General features: G+C 38.9%; 1 protein-coding gene across 1 annotated transcript in view; it reads left to right on the forward strand.

The window, feature by feature from the left end:
• The window catches only part of LOC5577284 (Na(+)/H(+) exchange regulatory cofactor NHE-RF1), a 77,602-nt gene extending 61,483 nt beyond the window's left edge, over nt 1-16,119 (forward strand). The window contains exon 2 of the mRNA XM_001663269.2: nt 13,711-16,119. Within this exon, the coding sequence (XP_001663319.1) occupies nt 13,863-14,732 (870 nt within the window). The 5' untranslated portion in view covers nt 13,711-13,862 and the 3' untranslated portion in view covers nt 14,733-16,119. The remainder of the gene's footprint in view (nt 1-13,710) is intronic.
• The last annotated feature ends 587 nt before the right edge of the window (nt 16,120-16,706 follow it).

Raw genomic sequence — 16,706 nt, forward strand, 5'->3', positions numbered from 1 at the left:
GTGGAGTTCACGAGTTATTTCACAATTAATTCGAAATTCCATAAACTAAGAGGTTGATCTCTTTCGGAGGACACAATCAATTTTATTTTAGGCTTAACCCTTTAACGCCCATGTTGTCTATAAGGGATCATCACGTTTCAACAAACATAGAGTGCACTGAATCAGTTCGATACTTATGACAATAAGGTTAAAAACTTATAAGAACACTTGTATACTCCAATTGTTAATCCAACAGTGTAAGTTACACTGTGTAATTGTTAGTAAACAAGTAGATAACTATAGGATTGTCCATTAAGTATGTCACGCTTTTAAGGGGCATTAGGGATCCATACATTGTTTTTAAGGATTCATATAAAAAGTGTGATATAGAGGACACTAAATGGACGCTATTCAGACAACATCTAGAAACGTTTGTGCAGGCATACTCAAATGATTTTCTTCCATTCGAAACATTGAAAGAATTCGAGGGCAGGAAGGAAGATTGACCTGGGGATGGGCCTGGTGTACTGCCCTTGTACGCCTATTTGTGCCATGTTTTATATAAACCTTATGGACCGCAGGACAAATATGCGTAGAACGTAAGTGTAGTGGTTAGTACTTACGCTTCTCACGCTGAGAACCTGGGATCAAATCTCGTCCCCGAGATAGTCACTTATGACGTAAAAGTTATAGTGACGACTTTCTTCGGAAGGGAAGTTGAATCTCAGGATTAAATAATTGATCGATTGTTTGCCGGAAAAAATAATCGAGCTTGCATCAAAGTTTTCTTCAGAGTTGATTGAAAACTTCTATCTTTTAATCCACTTGGGATATTTCTAAACGATGTCAGCATGCAAAGTTGGTCCCGGGGAGCAGAAATTATTGTGACAAGTTTTGTTAGCTTTTTAACTTGTACGTGAGGACTTCTCAAGTAGATGGGACGATGAGATTGCTTACTTTAAAACAGATAAAGAATAATATTTGAATGGATTCCCGATATAGTATTTCTAGATTCGCAACAATTGTGCTGCGTTGGTCGAATCTTTGACTCTATTCACTTCAACACGAGTGGTAATGACAGACACTGGTGCCAACTAGCAGTCCTCTGCAGCAGTGTTGCATTTGAACGCGTTCAGTTTGCGTTCCAGTTCAAACGTTTGAACGAGGGATCAAGTAGGCTTGAACAATGAGCAGTTCAAAAATTTTAACCCGTGCGAGCTGTAAATTGAACGTGAAATGAAAATTGTCGTCATGGTAGATACACGACATATTTCAGTGCGGAAGTTTTGCAAAGATCTTTGGGCAAGTTTATGGTTCCATATAATAATAATGATAAGAATTCAATGTGTTCGGATATAGTTTTTTTTCTGGTTTTCAACTTCATATTGCATTTTAAAGTGAACTCATGAGCAGGTGCAGAATCTTGCACGAGAGGTTCTCGTGCAAAATTAGAATGCGTTCAGTTCACTTTTGGCTCGCGTTCAGTTCAAAATGCATCACTGCTTTGCAGTGGTTCGATACAATTTTTAGACTTTTCTTCGTAAATTGAATTCTTTATTTCTTTGTTTCCCGTTCAGTAGGTTTCGTTTGTCCTAATCCCCTATGAAACGTGTAATATTTTTTCGTAAGACCGCGACCTACTTAAATAATGAAGAAAATAGAATAGCAATAGGATGAGTTTGAATGGTGGAATAATGATATTGTTCATATAAAATGAAACGAAAGATTCGTTCGTAATGTATTCGAAATAAAATGATTCTTTTATAACTCTTATATTTTACTGGGGATGAAACATAAGTTGAAACATAAATTCTTGGTTGACGGCTATCTCAGTCTCAAAATGCAAACGTTTTATTTTATTTTACCCGACGATTTTATTTCCTGAAATACTGTTTTGTTCCAACCACATCTTGTGGTTAGAAAAATCTCGACTTTGTAAATCGCAAGAGCTCATTAGAATTATCCATATCAATAAAAATGGAATGGTGTTTGTATATCACAAAATGGCTTGAGCAAGGGCTATCGGATTTAAAAATTCTTTCATGGTTATCTTCTGTTATGTTGGTAGTGTTCCGACGTGTCTATTTACAAAAAGCTCAGGATATTGAACGGGAAAGTCGGAAAAAATGTAACAAACTATAACGACGACGGCTGCGTCTGAATTTAGGTCAATTTGCGGATGGGAGGGAAATGTTGACGTGTTACTTACTTTATGGAAGCCGAGGAGTCCTCTGTACTTCCAAAAGTAAACACTGTTTCGGTGTAGAACTAACTGATTCAACACAATCCATCAGCAATGTCTTATTCAATAATATTCAAAAGCATTTTTTTTCGTTCGAGATCAAACAAATTTTCAATGAAAATATAATCTTTTCTCCAACCGAGCTTTGTGTAGTTATTTTTACATTATTTTACCGTTTTGATTCAAATCCTGGACAGCTCCAAATTCCGGAAACTCAACTCTGTATGGGAGAGATTTCACTCGAAATGTTTCAAAAAGTTCCCAATTTGAAAGATGATTTTTATAAACATTTCATATAGCAATCCATGAAAATTTACCATGTTCTACCGGGTACCCCCGTTGGTTTGACCACATTTAATCTGAACACTTTTTAATCTGTACCCCGCTAATTTGCACATCGTTCAGATTAAAAATGGTTCAAACGTCATTTAGCTCATGGAACGGAGTGAAGTGAAATAAAACGCCGTGGAACGGAACGCAGAATGTGCTACTCTTCCCGAATGTCGTTTCCCCGAACGCCAGTTCCTCGAATATCCCGTTTTCCCGAATAGCCCACTTCCCCTAAAAAAAATTGGCACATATAATTGGCATAATTTTTTTTACATTTCAAGATGTTGAAAGTACTGGTCAACTAATATGCACCACTTTTTATTTGATTGACGGTTTTTTCGAGTATTACCGTCCTCAGCTATCAAAAAACGAAATGAATCTACGCCGAAGTAGTTGGGGAGACAAGCTGAAATCAAAGAGAGCAGCAACTCTTTCGAAACGCCTCTGCAGTCCGTAAATAGCGCCAAACATGCTATAATTATTTCATTGAAGAGGTAATCTCGAGATCAGCGTAACGTTGTTGAGCTGCTCCAGCAGGCAGGGCAATCTATTTGTCCTTGCAGAATACTGGCAATAAATAAAACTCTAGATTTATATATCTGTGGACGGACAGGGGTTTCAGTCGAATAAGTTGGCAACGGCTTTCATAGCTTGGCAGCCGATAGGGATCCGGCCACGATGGTCTTCGCAGCGCAAATCTCAAAAATCTCCTTTGAAAGAATTCAACTTCATTGTGGGTGAGAGGCGTCCAAACCACCGAGCAGTACTCAGAGACTGAACGAGACAGAAAACAGTAGAGTGATATAAGTCAGTAGATATCCGAGAAATGTTTTGAAATTCTAAAGTTGAGGCCTAGTATTTTGGAAGCTTTGTCGGCAACGATTCAGATGTGCTGCTTATATGAGAGTTGAATATCCAGGATAACTCCCAGATTCTTAATTTGGTTAACACGCTCTATGTCCTGATCAAATAAGTAAAATGAAGGGTCAACATCCATCTGGTTTAAATGGCATCAGTCGGCAAAAGCGTTCAGCTGAATTTGAAGAAATCTGCAGTCATCAAATGAGCGGATTCGAAGAAAAAGCTTCAGGTCATCTGATACGATCCATGGATAAGGAGGAAAAATATGACTTTGCTATGAAACTAGTTTTGCATTTTTGTCTCGCGGTGAAAAAATATTGGTAGTAGATAGAAAAAGTATGTCGATTTTTAAGTAATGACGAAAAAAGAAAAGCATGTGTATATTAAAATTATATGAAACCAAGATATTTAGAAGGGAGGTAGTTCGATGTGTCAAATAGAGCATTCCGCCATATTGGAGAAAAAGATGACAGCTAGCTGGTTCGTTATGCTTTAGTAGGTCAGCAAGCCATGAAACTAAAAGATATTTCCCCTCAATTCAATTTGTTTTCGAAAGCGTCAGTTGTGTTTTCAGTTGTTTGAAATTTTCTGGAACGCTCCCATAGTATACACTCAGCATCATGCCAATCTCGAATTACAAAATAACTGCGATTGACAGTGGATTTTCACCACGCAGGAGTTGTACGGGAAAAGACAGAGCTTAACAAAATACAAGAGCTTATTCACAGATCTCATAACGCTGAAGGGGATGGGTGGGTGTCCTCAAGTTGTTACGGCTCATACAAAAACAGTGGAAATATCATACAAGAAAACACCCACCCACCCCCGGGGTGTTAAAAATGTCCATGCTCAGAATTCTGAAATATGCGAACACAACGACAATTGACAATGAAAAAAAAAACGGAATGCATCAAAATATCAAACAATTTCATACATAATTTAATTGCATTTTATTGAGCTTTATATGTATTACAGGTCAAAGCCTTTTAATAGAGCCACATTTCTGAAAAATAAAAACCTATTCAAGATCAGGAAAGCTTCCATTTCATTTTATAGTCAAACGTCATCCATGTATAACCGGCACCCGTTTTGAGAGATAACTATCTCATTCGACAGCTTAATCGGTGTTACATTACCTTCTATAGCATTCTCTTACTATCGTTGACCATCGCCATATACCTACGGGTTACAGCCTCCATTATACACTTCTGCGGTTATCCTGGCCGGTCTCCTGCAAGAAAGCAACTCTGTACTGGCTATTTTGCTCCGTAGAGTTCATTGTTAATCTGAAAACAGTAAAATTAGAATAATATTTCAGATAATACCTTATATCAAAGAACTTACTTGCAGATGCTTTGAGATTTTCTCTCATTACCAAAGCGTACGTCCCCAACCCCCTTTTCGACTATAATTTTAAAATTCAAATTGATGGTTCTCAGCCGTTTTTTGACGAATTTTGAAGATTTTTTCATGGATCTGTCACAAAATTCTTCTAGTTTCCGGGGACTGAGTTCGACATTGCGGTAATGACCGTGGTTCCGGATATATTCAGGGGAGTACTGGGGTAACCTCCATTGCCGTGATGTTGGCCACTTTTTGATCGCATCTAAACCTGGGAACCTGGTGCCCCCGGGGAAGAGGACATTTTGCAGAAATGAACAAAACCAATCTTGCGACGTATCAAACTTCATGTTTTTGCAAAACATGTACATTGGGAATTATTATAAGACTTTTCGACCATATTTGGCCACAACCATGGACACTCTAGGAACCTGGTGCCCCCGGGGAAGAGGACACTTTGCAGAAATGAACAAAACCTATCTTGCGACGTATCAAACTTCATGTTCATCAATAATAAACAATCCTATGGAAACGATAGTAACCACAGGCAACCTTTAGAGGGGAAAATCATATCAACGAACTCGCCAGCTGGCCGACCGGCCAGATGTCATTTTCTACTCCCCACTGTTTACCACTCCCCGCATCCACTGACTGCTTAGATTGCTGTACCTTTCTTCAATATACCTTGTATGAAACATTCGTAGAGGTTCATGTCCACACTTGTAGTGACGAACCATCCATAGTTTGTTTGAAAATTACATAAACGTAAAGTTGCAACGATGAAAATTTGTTATCAAACATAAAATGAGCTCACCAGTTGGTATTCCACACTCGGCTGAACAAGTATATCTTTTCGCACTCGAACAACGCGAACCGGACATGATTGATCTTGATTCCATCGTTTACCTCACAGGATTCCATTTCAATGTGCTCTATCGTATTATTTAGATTATTCTACACCTAGGGGTGGGACAGCTTTTACTTTTCAGCTAACTCTTGAGTTAGATTTAGAGCAACTCTGAGTGACGCTCGTTGCTTGTTTGGGAGTGCGCATAGCAACCTGTGCGTAGCTTGTTATAGTCACGGTAGATACAACAAGGTAGGCTATTCCCACGTGTAAACTACGATTTTCCATCAAAACATGTGTCGTCATTCCTATCGTCAAGCACGAGGCCTTGAGGATAGTAAAGGAGAGCAGGCCTTGCTTTCTTTTGCACTCGTTCGAGTTTGCGATAGGAATGACGTCACTGCCAAGTGTCATTTTTCGGAGTATAATACCTTGCTTCTTTTTACCGTGGTTATAGTGTTGAAATCTATGGCATCAATGACGTAAGCTTACGTAGGTAGATTTTTTTTTTCTCTGACTGTAGATTGATGGAGTGGACAGCTGCTGCCAGAAGGACGTGGTTTACGAATTCCCAGAGGTGCAAGTCTACATTTAACGAATACTCATGCGATTGGTATGTGTGATATCGAGTTCCAGAGCTTCAAGGAAGGCAGAGAAAGTTGATAACAGCTAGTGCTCTACCGAATACTACTAGAAGCCAATGGGCTGAACAAAAACGCGTTATCTCATGTGTTGCAATCGTTATTTAATTTGGGATAGATCAAGCAGTTTATGGACTATTATAACGTGTGGATGGTTACCGTCCAGTATCGTAAAAATTCAACCGAATAATACCCGATCAGTGCGAAAACGAACAAAAACAAACTCCGCTAGCAAGAAGCCAAACTGACTTCGAGTGCGAATGCGATGAGAAAGAGAGTGGGTGCAACACACGCACACATTCAGTTTCACCCACTGTTGGTGTCATTTCAAAATTCAGTTTCACCTAGAGGCACTGAAATTGAAAATTGAATATAAAAAATTACAAATGAATTTTATATTACTTGTGTAAGAAAACGGCAATGTGATGCCTTCAGTTGATCAATCATGATTGTCTTTAAATAAAAAAAATACAACTTTTGCAATTTGCGGATGTTTTGTGGGGTATTCTAACGGAAATGATTTTTTTCACTAGTGAAATTGAATTTGCTGCCACCGAATGTCAGTTGGTGGATGAGAATTAGTGCGAAAAAAGTAATTGAAAAACTGAATGCACGTTCTATCAGATTAGTGCATGTATTGTCAAAAAAACATTCACACAAAGAAGAATTCAACGATGACGGAGCCTAGTGAGGATCGGCGTTGTTGAATGTACCATGCCCACACAGCTACGGATCACCCACAGTGACGGATCACTTTGGCGTTCAACATCGGATAACTCGCTCAAAACATAAACGTTGACGTAAAACATATTTTTCCCATGTTATACTATTTGTCTTCTAGCATTTGTAAAGTTAAGCACAACATTCAACCGCTTAATAACGGTGTATTTGACAAATGTTTAGTTGGTACCACACAGCTATCATTATATGGTCGTTTTCTGTAAGAAGTGCCGTCAGCATTCATAAGCTCCCACAAGTGGTAAAATTTATATGTTATAGTATAAAACATGCTCGTTCGCTTCGATTTAGTGTGAATTCATCTTTAGAAAACAGTTTTCTTGATTGTTGATTCTAAATACCGAATATTAGCACTTCTAACTAGTGATCCATAATATGGACCAGGAAATAATTGTTTACCACGGTTATGGATCACTTCCAAAGAATGTAGATTTCTACCATTTTAAGCATTGGATTCGACATTTTCAGACAATAGCACTAAGGATAAAACTAATACAACATCAAGGTTGGTAAATTTCATTTTTTTAGCAGACAAAAATTGGTGGAAAACTTGGTGTGGAGCGCAAACGTTTCATGCCTCAGTTACTACAATGCAGTATATCACAAAAAAGGACATTTTACCCTTGTTCCCAGCTCTAACAATGCTATTTTTTGCAGTAATATGTGACACATTGTTAACTTTCACCAAATCATGGAATACAGATGCATTGAGTTTAAAATCTCTTGATTTTGCGCACTGATCCGTAATATGTCACAATTTGATCCATAATATGAAAATTGATCCATAATATGGTTTTCAGAAACCGATGCAATTTTTAATTTTTATGTAATCCTATGTAAATATTACACTCAAAACAGTTTACTAACCCAAGTTCCAATTTGAAACGATTCAATTCGTGCTTTTCAATTACAATTTTACGTTTTTCATGTCATTTTATTGAATTTTATAGGTTGGACTCTACACTATTTGATCCATAACTGTGGGGTCATGGTATATTGAAATATGCAGACACTGGTCTTGAAAAGTGCTTTTAGAATACCGCTTCAGGACAGCACAGTTTTCTCGAAGACGTTTTCTGACTGCTCTAATGAGTACTGCAAACTAGTTCATTGTAAAAGGCAAAAGTTCACTTGGAGCTAAAACGTCCGATTTTTTTTTAATTTACAACAGCATTAATGGTTCCACTTTTGGAGCGCCTAATAAAAAGATTTCCACGTGAGTGTGATGTTGAAAGCTTGCTCACTATTTATAATTTCATTTTTTAGACTTTTCTGCAGATATGAACAACTTCTTTTTTTGGTGATAATATCGATATTTTTTGTGGAGCTCGCGAAGGTAATGTAAGGTTATTGTTAGATGGTCACATTATGGTGGAAATGTGATTGATGGATTTAATTATTGGCGTTAATGAATTCGGTCCCTTCACCAAGAAACCCCAAATTATGACCATTACTGAAATTCATTATTGTGGTTGACAAATTTTAAAATCGTTGGGTTAAATGCTGCGAAAAAACGAATTGACATATTGAATAATGCGAACACGTGATGTCGGATGCTTTAAAGATCCTAGTAACCGGAAATAGTGTTGAGCAAAATCTGAGTTACTCAAACTTACTCTGTGTTCAAAGTGTTGCTCTGAGCATGGCTGTCCCACCCCTAGTTCTACACCAAGAAAAATATATTCAGTTAGCCATATTCAGTTACAAATGTTCAATGTTGCAAGAAAAGCATAGTTTGGGAAAAATAAGGCTAAACGGACACTTTAACACGATTCCAATGAATGAAACTGTCATTATTCCATTGCTTGACGTTTTCATGAAATATCAATTAGGTTCAATTTTGGGTCCATATTTTCCCACTGTGCAGAGTATGAGCCGAGTTGAGCCTTCCGTGAGATGATGTGATTACCTATCAAGAAGGCAATCTCAGCGCGGTTCAACAAATTATGCTTTCCACCACTCTCGGCGGAGCTGCATTCTAATGGGGCCCATAATAAGGCAAAAGAATGCCACCCATTCCTCTTGGCATATGTTTCTGTCGTTCTGACAGTTATTTACCTACCTCTGCTGGAGAAACTCATCTTTTACTTTATCAAATGGCTCCAATCTTGGGTCGCATGACTATGGAAATGAAGGTGAAGAACGCCTTCCATCGTGTCTAATGAATGCTTTTGAAGGTTAATTTTACATCAATTAATGAGCACACATCAGTAACTTCATTCAGACATACGTTTATCTGGCCGCCCGCGGTCAAGTAGGATCTAGGTATAGCTAGTGCAGTGATGCAACAGCTAATCTTGTGGATCCCCTTACATGCGGTTATTATTTGCGCAATCAGCCAGCGCACGATTACCCAAACAGCGATTATTTGCTCCGCGCAGGGCGAATCGCAATAATTTATAGAGCTGATGTCACTTGATCGCTTCCTCGCATGCCCCGTTCATCGAAACAACATTATTGTTGCTATTGATGCGCCAGCCGAGCTTGAGTTGGATTTTATTGGTAACCGTGCGCGCGGGGGTTTCATTTCGTTTGCAGTCGCATTTCCTGACTGACTGTTCCGTCATAATTTCCGCAGCACTGATGAGCATCATCATATCTCGCTGGTCGGTGGTGAATATGAACGAATCGAATCGATTCCGAATCCGATTCCATTCGAGTCGCTCGCTCGTGATGAAAGCTTTCGTTTCCATTTTTTCTTCTTATGATGGTATACCTATAGTTATGTTGTTAGATTGTAATTTCAATCTAAATATCTAAAATTCATTGTTTTTCATCTTGTTTTTCTTGGTAGCCTCTAAATTCGACATGTTGAGTGCTATCAAGGTGAAAAATTCATTCTACTACTTAAAACCTGAGACGAGACTCGCGGAGACGGTCTTCTTTTTCTGCGATTGCTGAGTTTTTTTTCTTATTCCACACAGTGTTTACATCAATCATGCGCAATCCTTTCAAACTTGCACATGAGCATCTCAGCAGAAAACGATTGCGTTTGCATCACACCGAAGCATCATCGGCCTTTTAAGTGCAATTTCATGCCATCAAACCTAGCAGACATTATGAATAACTAATCTTATGTTAAGATTTATCAGCATCTTTGCTCCGCTTACTGAGGTTTTTGATAATAGTTTATTTCGAATACAATACTTGTCACTTTTTCAGCCATAAAATCGATGGGCTGCATTTGACGTTTCGTGACAGCGGTATCTGGGCTGCATATGACGTTGATATTTTTTCTCTTCGCGAGTCTCTCTCTCTCAGCTTGAAACCAAGATGGCATCAAAATCCAAGATGGCCACCAGATTGTTTCACTCAAAATAATACTCTTATTCTTCACTCGACTCGAATAATACACCAACGATTGAAAATTTGTTTCTTTGTTGTACAAAAAATGAAGTTTGCATTGATTGCACTCACCATATACGTCATAATCGTAGAACATAATTTAGATAATTGTTCATTTCATAGGGTAAATACCATTGCTCACCTAGTTTTTGTAGCCTATCTTACGCAATTTTTCCTCAGCTTTCTGATGGTGATCTCAGAATTCAAAACGAGCGGTGCGCTAATGGTGAAACAACGATTTTTCTAACAAAAATCAAGATGGCGGCCAAATTCAAAATGGTCGCCAATTTTTTTTAACTTTCCCGGCATTTTTTGCGGGGATTCCTCTAGAAAATTCTAGAATCAATCTCCAACTTACTTTTCCTTTGTTTCCCGTAAGTAATTTTTACATTTTTTACAGCGACTTTTCAAGGAATTTCTCTTGAAAAAATCATCAAATTTGCAAATTCTACAAAAATTCCACGTCGAGTACTGCTGACTCTAATACTTGAACTAGATGCTCAAGTTGCAACGCGTACCCAGTAAACATATACGATTACTTAAGTAGCATTAGGTCGTACACGGCGGGCGTCAGTACCGTAAATTGTAGAAGGTGGATCATTTTGAGCGCTAAGTACCAATGAAAATGATCAATTTTGGATCTCGTCTTCTGTAGTAACATCCAGCTATTTCGATACGGAAGGCTATACAGTAAGTAGGTGCTATGAATGGTCAAGATTCTGAAAATTATATGGCAGGATTTGCAGAAAGAAATCAAGAAACGTTTTGCTCAATTAAGAAACAAAAATTTTGAAAATAAAATTTCTCAATTGGACCCTGGCTCTAAGCCCTTTTGGAAATTATCTAAAATCTTGAAAAAACCTCAGAAGCCAATACCGGCATTGAAAGAGGAAAACAAATTATTACTAACTAATTGCGAAAAAGCTCAAAAACTTGCTATGCAGTTTGAAAGCGCGCACAATTTTAATTTAGGACTTACTAGTCCAATTGAAAATGAAGTTACTCAGGAGTTCGAAAATATTCTCAATCAAGAGAACGTTTTCGAAAATGCCTGGGAGACTGATTTGGAAGAAGTGAGAACTATTATTAAAAAATTCAAAAACATGAAAGCTCCTGGCGATGATGGAATTTTCTACATCCTCATCAAGAAACTTCCAGAAAGTAGCTTATCATTTTTAGTTGATATTTTCAACAAATGTTTTCAATTAGCATATTTTCCTGACAAATGGAAAAATGCTAAGGTTGTTCCAATTTTAAAACCAGACAAAAATCCTGCAGAAGCTTCTAGCTATCGTCCAATCAGTTTGCTTTCCTCCATCAGTAAACTTTTTGAAAAGGTTATTTTGAACAGAATGATAGCCCACATCAACGAAAATTCAATTTTTACCAATGAACAGTTCGGATTCCGCCATGGACATTCGACCACTCCTCAACTTTTACGTGTAACAAATTTGATCCGTTCCAACAAATCTGAAGGCTATTCTACTAGTCTTGCTCTTCTAGACATAGAAAAAGCATTCGACAGTGTTTGGCATGAAGGTTTGATCGTAAAATTAAAAAAACTTTAATTTTCCAACATACATTGTTTGAATAATTCAAAGTTATCTGTCAAATCGTACACTTCAGGTTAATTATCAGAACTCCAGATCTGAAAGACTTCCTGTAAGAGCTGGTGTTCCTCAAGGCAGCATTTTGGGACCAATATTATACAATATTTTCACATCTGACTTACCTGAGTTACCTCAGGCATGTCAAAAATCTTTGTTTGCGGATGACACAGGCCTCTCCGCCAAAGGTCGAAGCCTGCGTGTCATCTGTAGTCGATTGCAAAAAAGTTTGGATATTTTTTCTTCATACTTTCAAAAATGGAAGATTTCTCCTAATGCTTCCAAAACTCAACTAATAATATTCCCACATAAACCAAAAGCTCTTTATTTGAAACCTTCAAGCAGACATGTTGTCACGATGATAGGGGTTCCAATAAATTGGTCAGATGAAGTTAAGTATCTAGGGCTCATGCTAGATAAGAATTTAACTTTCAAAAATCACATTGAGGGCATTCAAGTCAAATGAAACAAATATGTAAAATGTCTCTATCCACTTATGAATAGAAAATCAAAACTTTGTCTTAAGAACAAGCTTTTGATATTCAAACAAATTTTCAGGCCAGCCATGTTGTATGCTGTACTAATATGGACTAGCTGTTGTAATACCAGGAAGAAAGCTCTGCAGAGAATTCAAAATAAAATTTTGAAAATGATTCTGAGACTTCCTCCCTGGTATAGTACCAATGAGTTACATACAATATCCAATGTTGAAACATTGGAACAAATGTCAAATAAAATAATAAATAATTTCAGGCAAAAATCGTTACAATCTTCTATTGCCACGATTAATGCGTTATATGTTTAGGTTAAGTTAGGTTAAGTATATTCAAAGCGTTTTTTTTTTTCTTATAAACAGGTGAAATCTACTCACCTGTAAAAAATCTGAACTGCTACGGCAAATGAAATGTAATATGTTGTTAACAAAATGTTAATTAAATCTTAAATTTGTTTTACCAAATTAGGATGATAGTGTTGTCTAATAACACAGAACACCTAGATATAAGAAATTAATGTAATGTTTGGAATGATACTAATAAAGAAATTAAAAAAAAATGTCAAGATTCACTTATACATCTGTAGTAGGTCGTTGTTTTAGGAGTTTCCATGATGCGCGTCCTTGTTTTTAAAAATACTTCCGGAGGGATTATCCTATAGTTGAAGAACCGGCCTTCCATCCTCAACCTGTACAATATGTCGTCGAACAGCCTCATGATCACGCGCGTTTGAATATAGTTTCCAGCTGACAGCACTGATGGAAGGCATAATTTCCTCTAAACGCTCGCACCATTGATCTTTTTCTACTCTTTTCCTATGATTCTGGCAGAAACTAAAAAAATCCGGTTGTGTACTAGTCAAATGTCCGCGTCATTACAATTACCTATGAGAAATCATGATTTATCATTGTGGAATTTTATCCTCAGCATCAAATCAATGTCGGCATACTGAAGAAGAATATTGGTCTGATGAAAGCTTCAGGAAGAATCCTCTCAATCACGCCAACTGAGATCATCACCTGTTCGGCGATTACAATTCGCGTTACTCATGACAAAAGAATGGAAAACGGCAGTCACATTTTATCAATCGCCGTTCCACCTAACGACCGGTTAATTGTTTTATAATGAATAATGCATAGAGGGGGATTCATTCACGATCCGTCATAAAACCACCCTGTAGCATTTAACCGACCCGCATAGTAAATATCGTTCGTTGCATTGCTTGCATATTTAAATGCCCCGCTCTCTGACCAGAACATTCTCTCTCGTTCTCTTTCAATTCCAGGTTCTCTCTCTCCTGAATCGCTCACAACTGTGGCGCGCGGCAACGAAACGAACGTGGACAACTGCAAAGGGCGCTTCCTCCAGCCCAATTATTTCTCAGTATCGACTGGTGGCAGCTGGTGATAAGACGTCGTTTGATTAGCATCAGAGAAAATGTCCAACAAAAAAGACAGCACCGCATCGAATGGGACAAAGTACGAGGCCCGTCTCTGTCACGTCGTGAAGCGAGAGGACTTCGACGGATATGGATTCAACTTGCACGCGGAGAAAGGCCGTCCTGGACAGTACATCGGTAAGGTCGACGATGGATCTCCAGCGGAAGCAGCAGGCCTTCGTCAAGGTGACCGGATCATCGAGGTCAACGGCACCAACATCACCACAGAGACTCACAAGAAGGTGGTGGAGTTGATCAAGGGTGTACCGAACGAGACGAAACTACTGGTGATTGATCCCCGGGCTGATGCAGCAGATTTGAAAGCAGCGATCGCCAAAAGTAAGAACGGTGTCAACGGTGTGGATGTGAATGATAACAGCAAACAGCAACCAGTGATGATGACTACGGAGGAAGAGACGAACAAAATGAGCAACGGCACGAAGGCGGGGGATTCGATGGACAACAAGCATGACGTCAACGGTGGCACCAAGGAGGAAATGAACAACAAGAGGAACAGTGATATGAGTGCTAATAAAGCGCCGGCGACGATGATGGCGACAAATGGCGATGCATCGCCAAAGCAACAACAGAAATCCGCAGCCGTTGATCAGATTATCGAGGACACCAAGGCCCTGTCAGTGTCTCCGACCAAGGCAGCCACAACGCCAACGGAATCGACGAAGAAGGCGATGAATGGCAGTAGCAACGGCAGCACCGCAAACGGAAGCGCATCCAAGGAAGGACCCAAGCTTAACCTCAATATGACCGCGGCCGAGCTACGTGCCCAGCTGGCAGCCCGGAAGAAGTACGACCCAAAGAACGACGTGTGCGATTTGCGTAAAAAGTACGAAATCATTCAGAAGATGTGATATGTTTGCGACGAGCACAACCCTAATTTGGTATGCATGCAAGAAGAGCAAGAGCGATCGAGCGTGTCTACATGGAAGAACGTTCGAACACACATACACAAACACGAACACACGCTCGATCACTCTGGATCGGCTAGTTACTTATATCCTAGGCGAATAGTTTGTAGTAAAATGTTTTTGTTCGCAATTACAAACATCAGTATTGATTCAGACGATTCTTTTGAATAATAACAACAGTTGGTTCAATAGATTCGGATCACATGGCGGCATCATGCGGGAACAAATTTAGAATACCAATTACATGGTCACAGCAAACCGCACGTGTGCAGCCTACCCCGATTGCAAGCAATCTGAATCTATTGAACCCGCTATTCAAGCGCATAAAAAAAACTGCCCGCCTACTTGGACGCCCGGATTACCTCTGTACAGAACATCGATAATGCGCAATTCGGGTCAAGTAGACGGCTTACACACGCATATCATGAAGAATTACTTAAAACTAGGGATGATTAGAGTTAGCAAGCGCGATATCAAACACTAGTTTATTACCACACAGTTTTTTGATATATCATGGGGGAAAACAACAAATCCCAGGTGTAATAAATGAAGTCGCAGTCCTCCCGCCAATCGAACGCTATTCTCGTGCCGTGTCGTTATCTCTGTCAGGAATGCGTGCGCACTTGCGTCAATTTCACCCGCGATAAGACACCGATGTAAGAACAAAAGTGAAATCACTTCCCCTCTTGCTGGAATTGCATATGAAGAAGTACACGGTCTCCCAATATGTACAGTAACAGTAAATTAATTAGCGGCAATCGAGAGCACCGCGCGCTGTTTACCGGAGGCAAATTAGGCGACGACGGCACTGAAAGTTTATCCGCCGCCGCGCCAATGGGAATTCGATATCAAACAGCGTGCCAAGGTCACCCCGAAGCATATCGTATCCAAATGATAGACCAATTAGCAGCGGAAAAAAGGTGACAAACGAGAAACAATAAACTTCGAATGGCGGCAGTTCGGGACAATAATTAGTGGGCAAACGCGAGGACGTGACAAATTGTAGGAAATGCGAAAATCACCTCAAGCAGTACAGCATGGGTATTGTACCCAGAAAAACAACACAAACAAACAAACAAACGATGATAATAATGATGATAATGTGCCAAAATTTTCAAACAAACTCTGAAAAGCTACCTATCTACCTACCAATCTATCTGTTTCCTGTAGAAAAAAAGCGTATTAATATTTTGATAATGTCTTCAAGATTGGGAAAGTGAGGCGGAAATTTGAGAACGAGACAGCTAGAATGCAGCAACCAGTGCTGTAGAACGTAACACTTGTAATTAATGTTTAACAGTATATGATAATATATTTATAGTGAAAGTAAGTAATGCGCTATCTTTTGTGAGTTTGTTCTTCGAAATTCCTGTTATTGGCCAACCAAGGATTTCCTTTTCCTAGGTGGGATGGAGAATGGTTTTTGATGAGCTTCTTATTTTAGCTAAAAGTACTCACCGTTCTTCTTCATGCAGCATCGCAAAATGGTCCGAAAAACGATTGAATTTCATATGCTAATCGAAAGAAAAAATCGATCACTTCAGATACTGAATACTGAAAGATACTGAACGCGAGAATTGAAAAATGTGTCTCAAAGAAAAAACAGATCATTAAAAAGGTTTCGTGTGGTAGTGTTACCAAGAATTTAGCCGCATCTAGTCAAGAAGTGTGGTTCAATTCCCGCTTCATTTCGGAAAACTTTTCATCAGGAACCTATTCCGACTGTGCCACTGGGCGTTGCATGCTAGTCCGTTGTCTAGTGTGGTGCTGCCTTCGAAGGACATAATCGTCCACTGGAAGCATTAACGTGTCGGTGTCTATTAAAAAAAAAATAGCTTTAAATTTTATTTCCGTCAAACAACGGCGGGGTGACTTCCAACACATTGTAATTTACAACTAAATTTCACTATAACATAC

This window comes from Aedes aegypti, chromosome 3, assembly GCF_002204515.2.
Source record: "Aedes aegypti strain LVP_AGWG chromosome 3, AaegL5.0 Primary Assembly, whole genome shotgun sequence".
In the NCBI taxonomy this organism is placed as follows: Eukaryota; Metazoa; Arthropoda; class Insecta; order Diptera; family Culicidae; genus Aedes; species Aedes aegypti.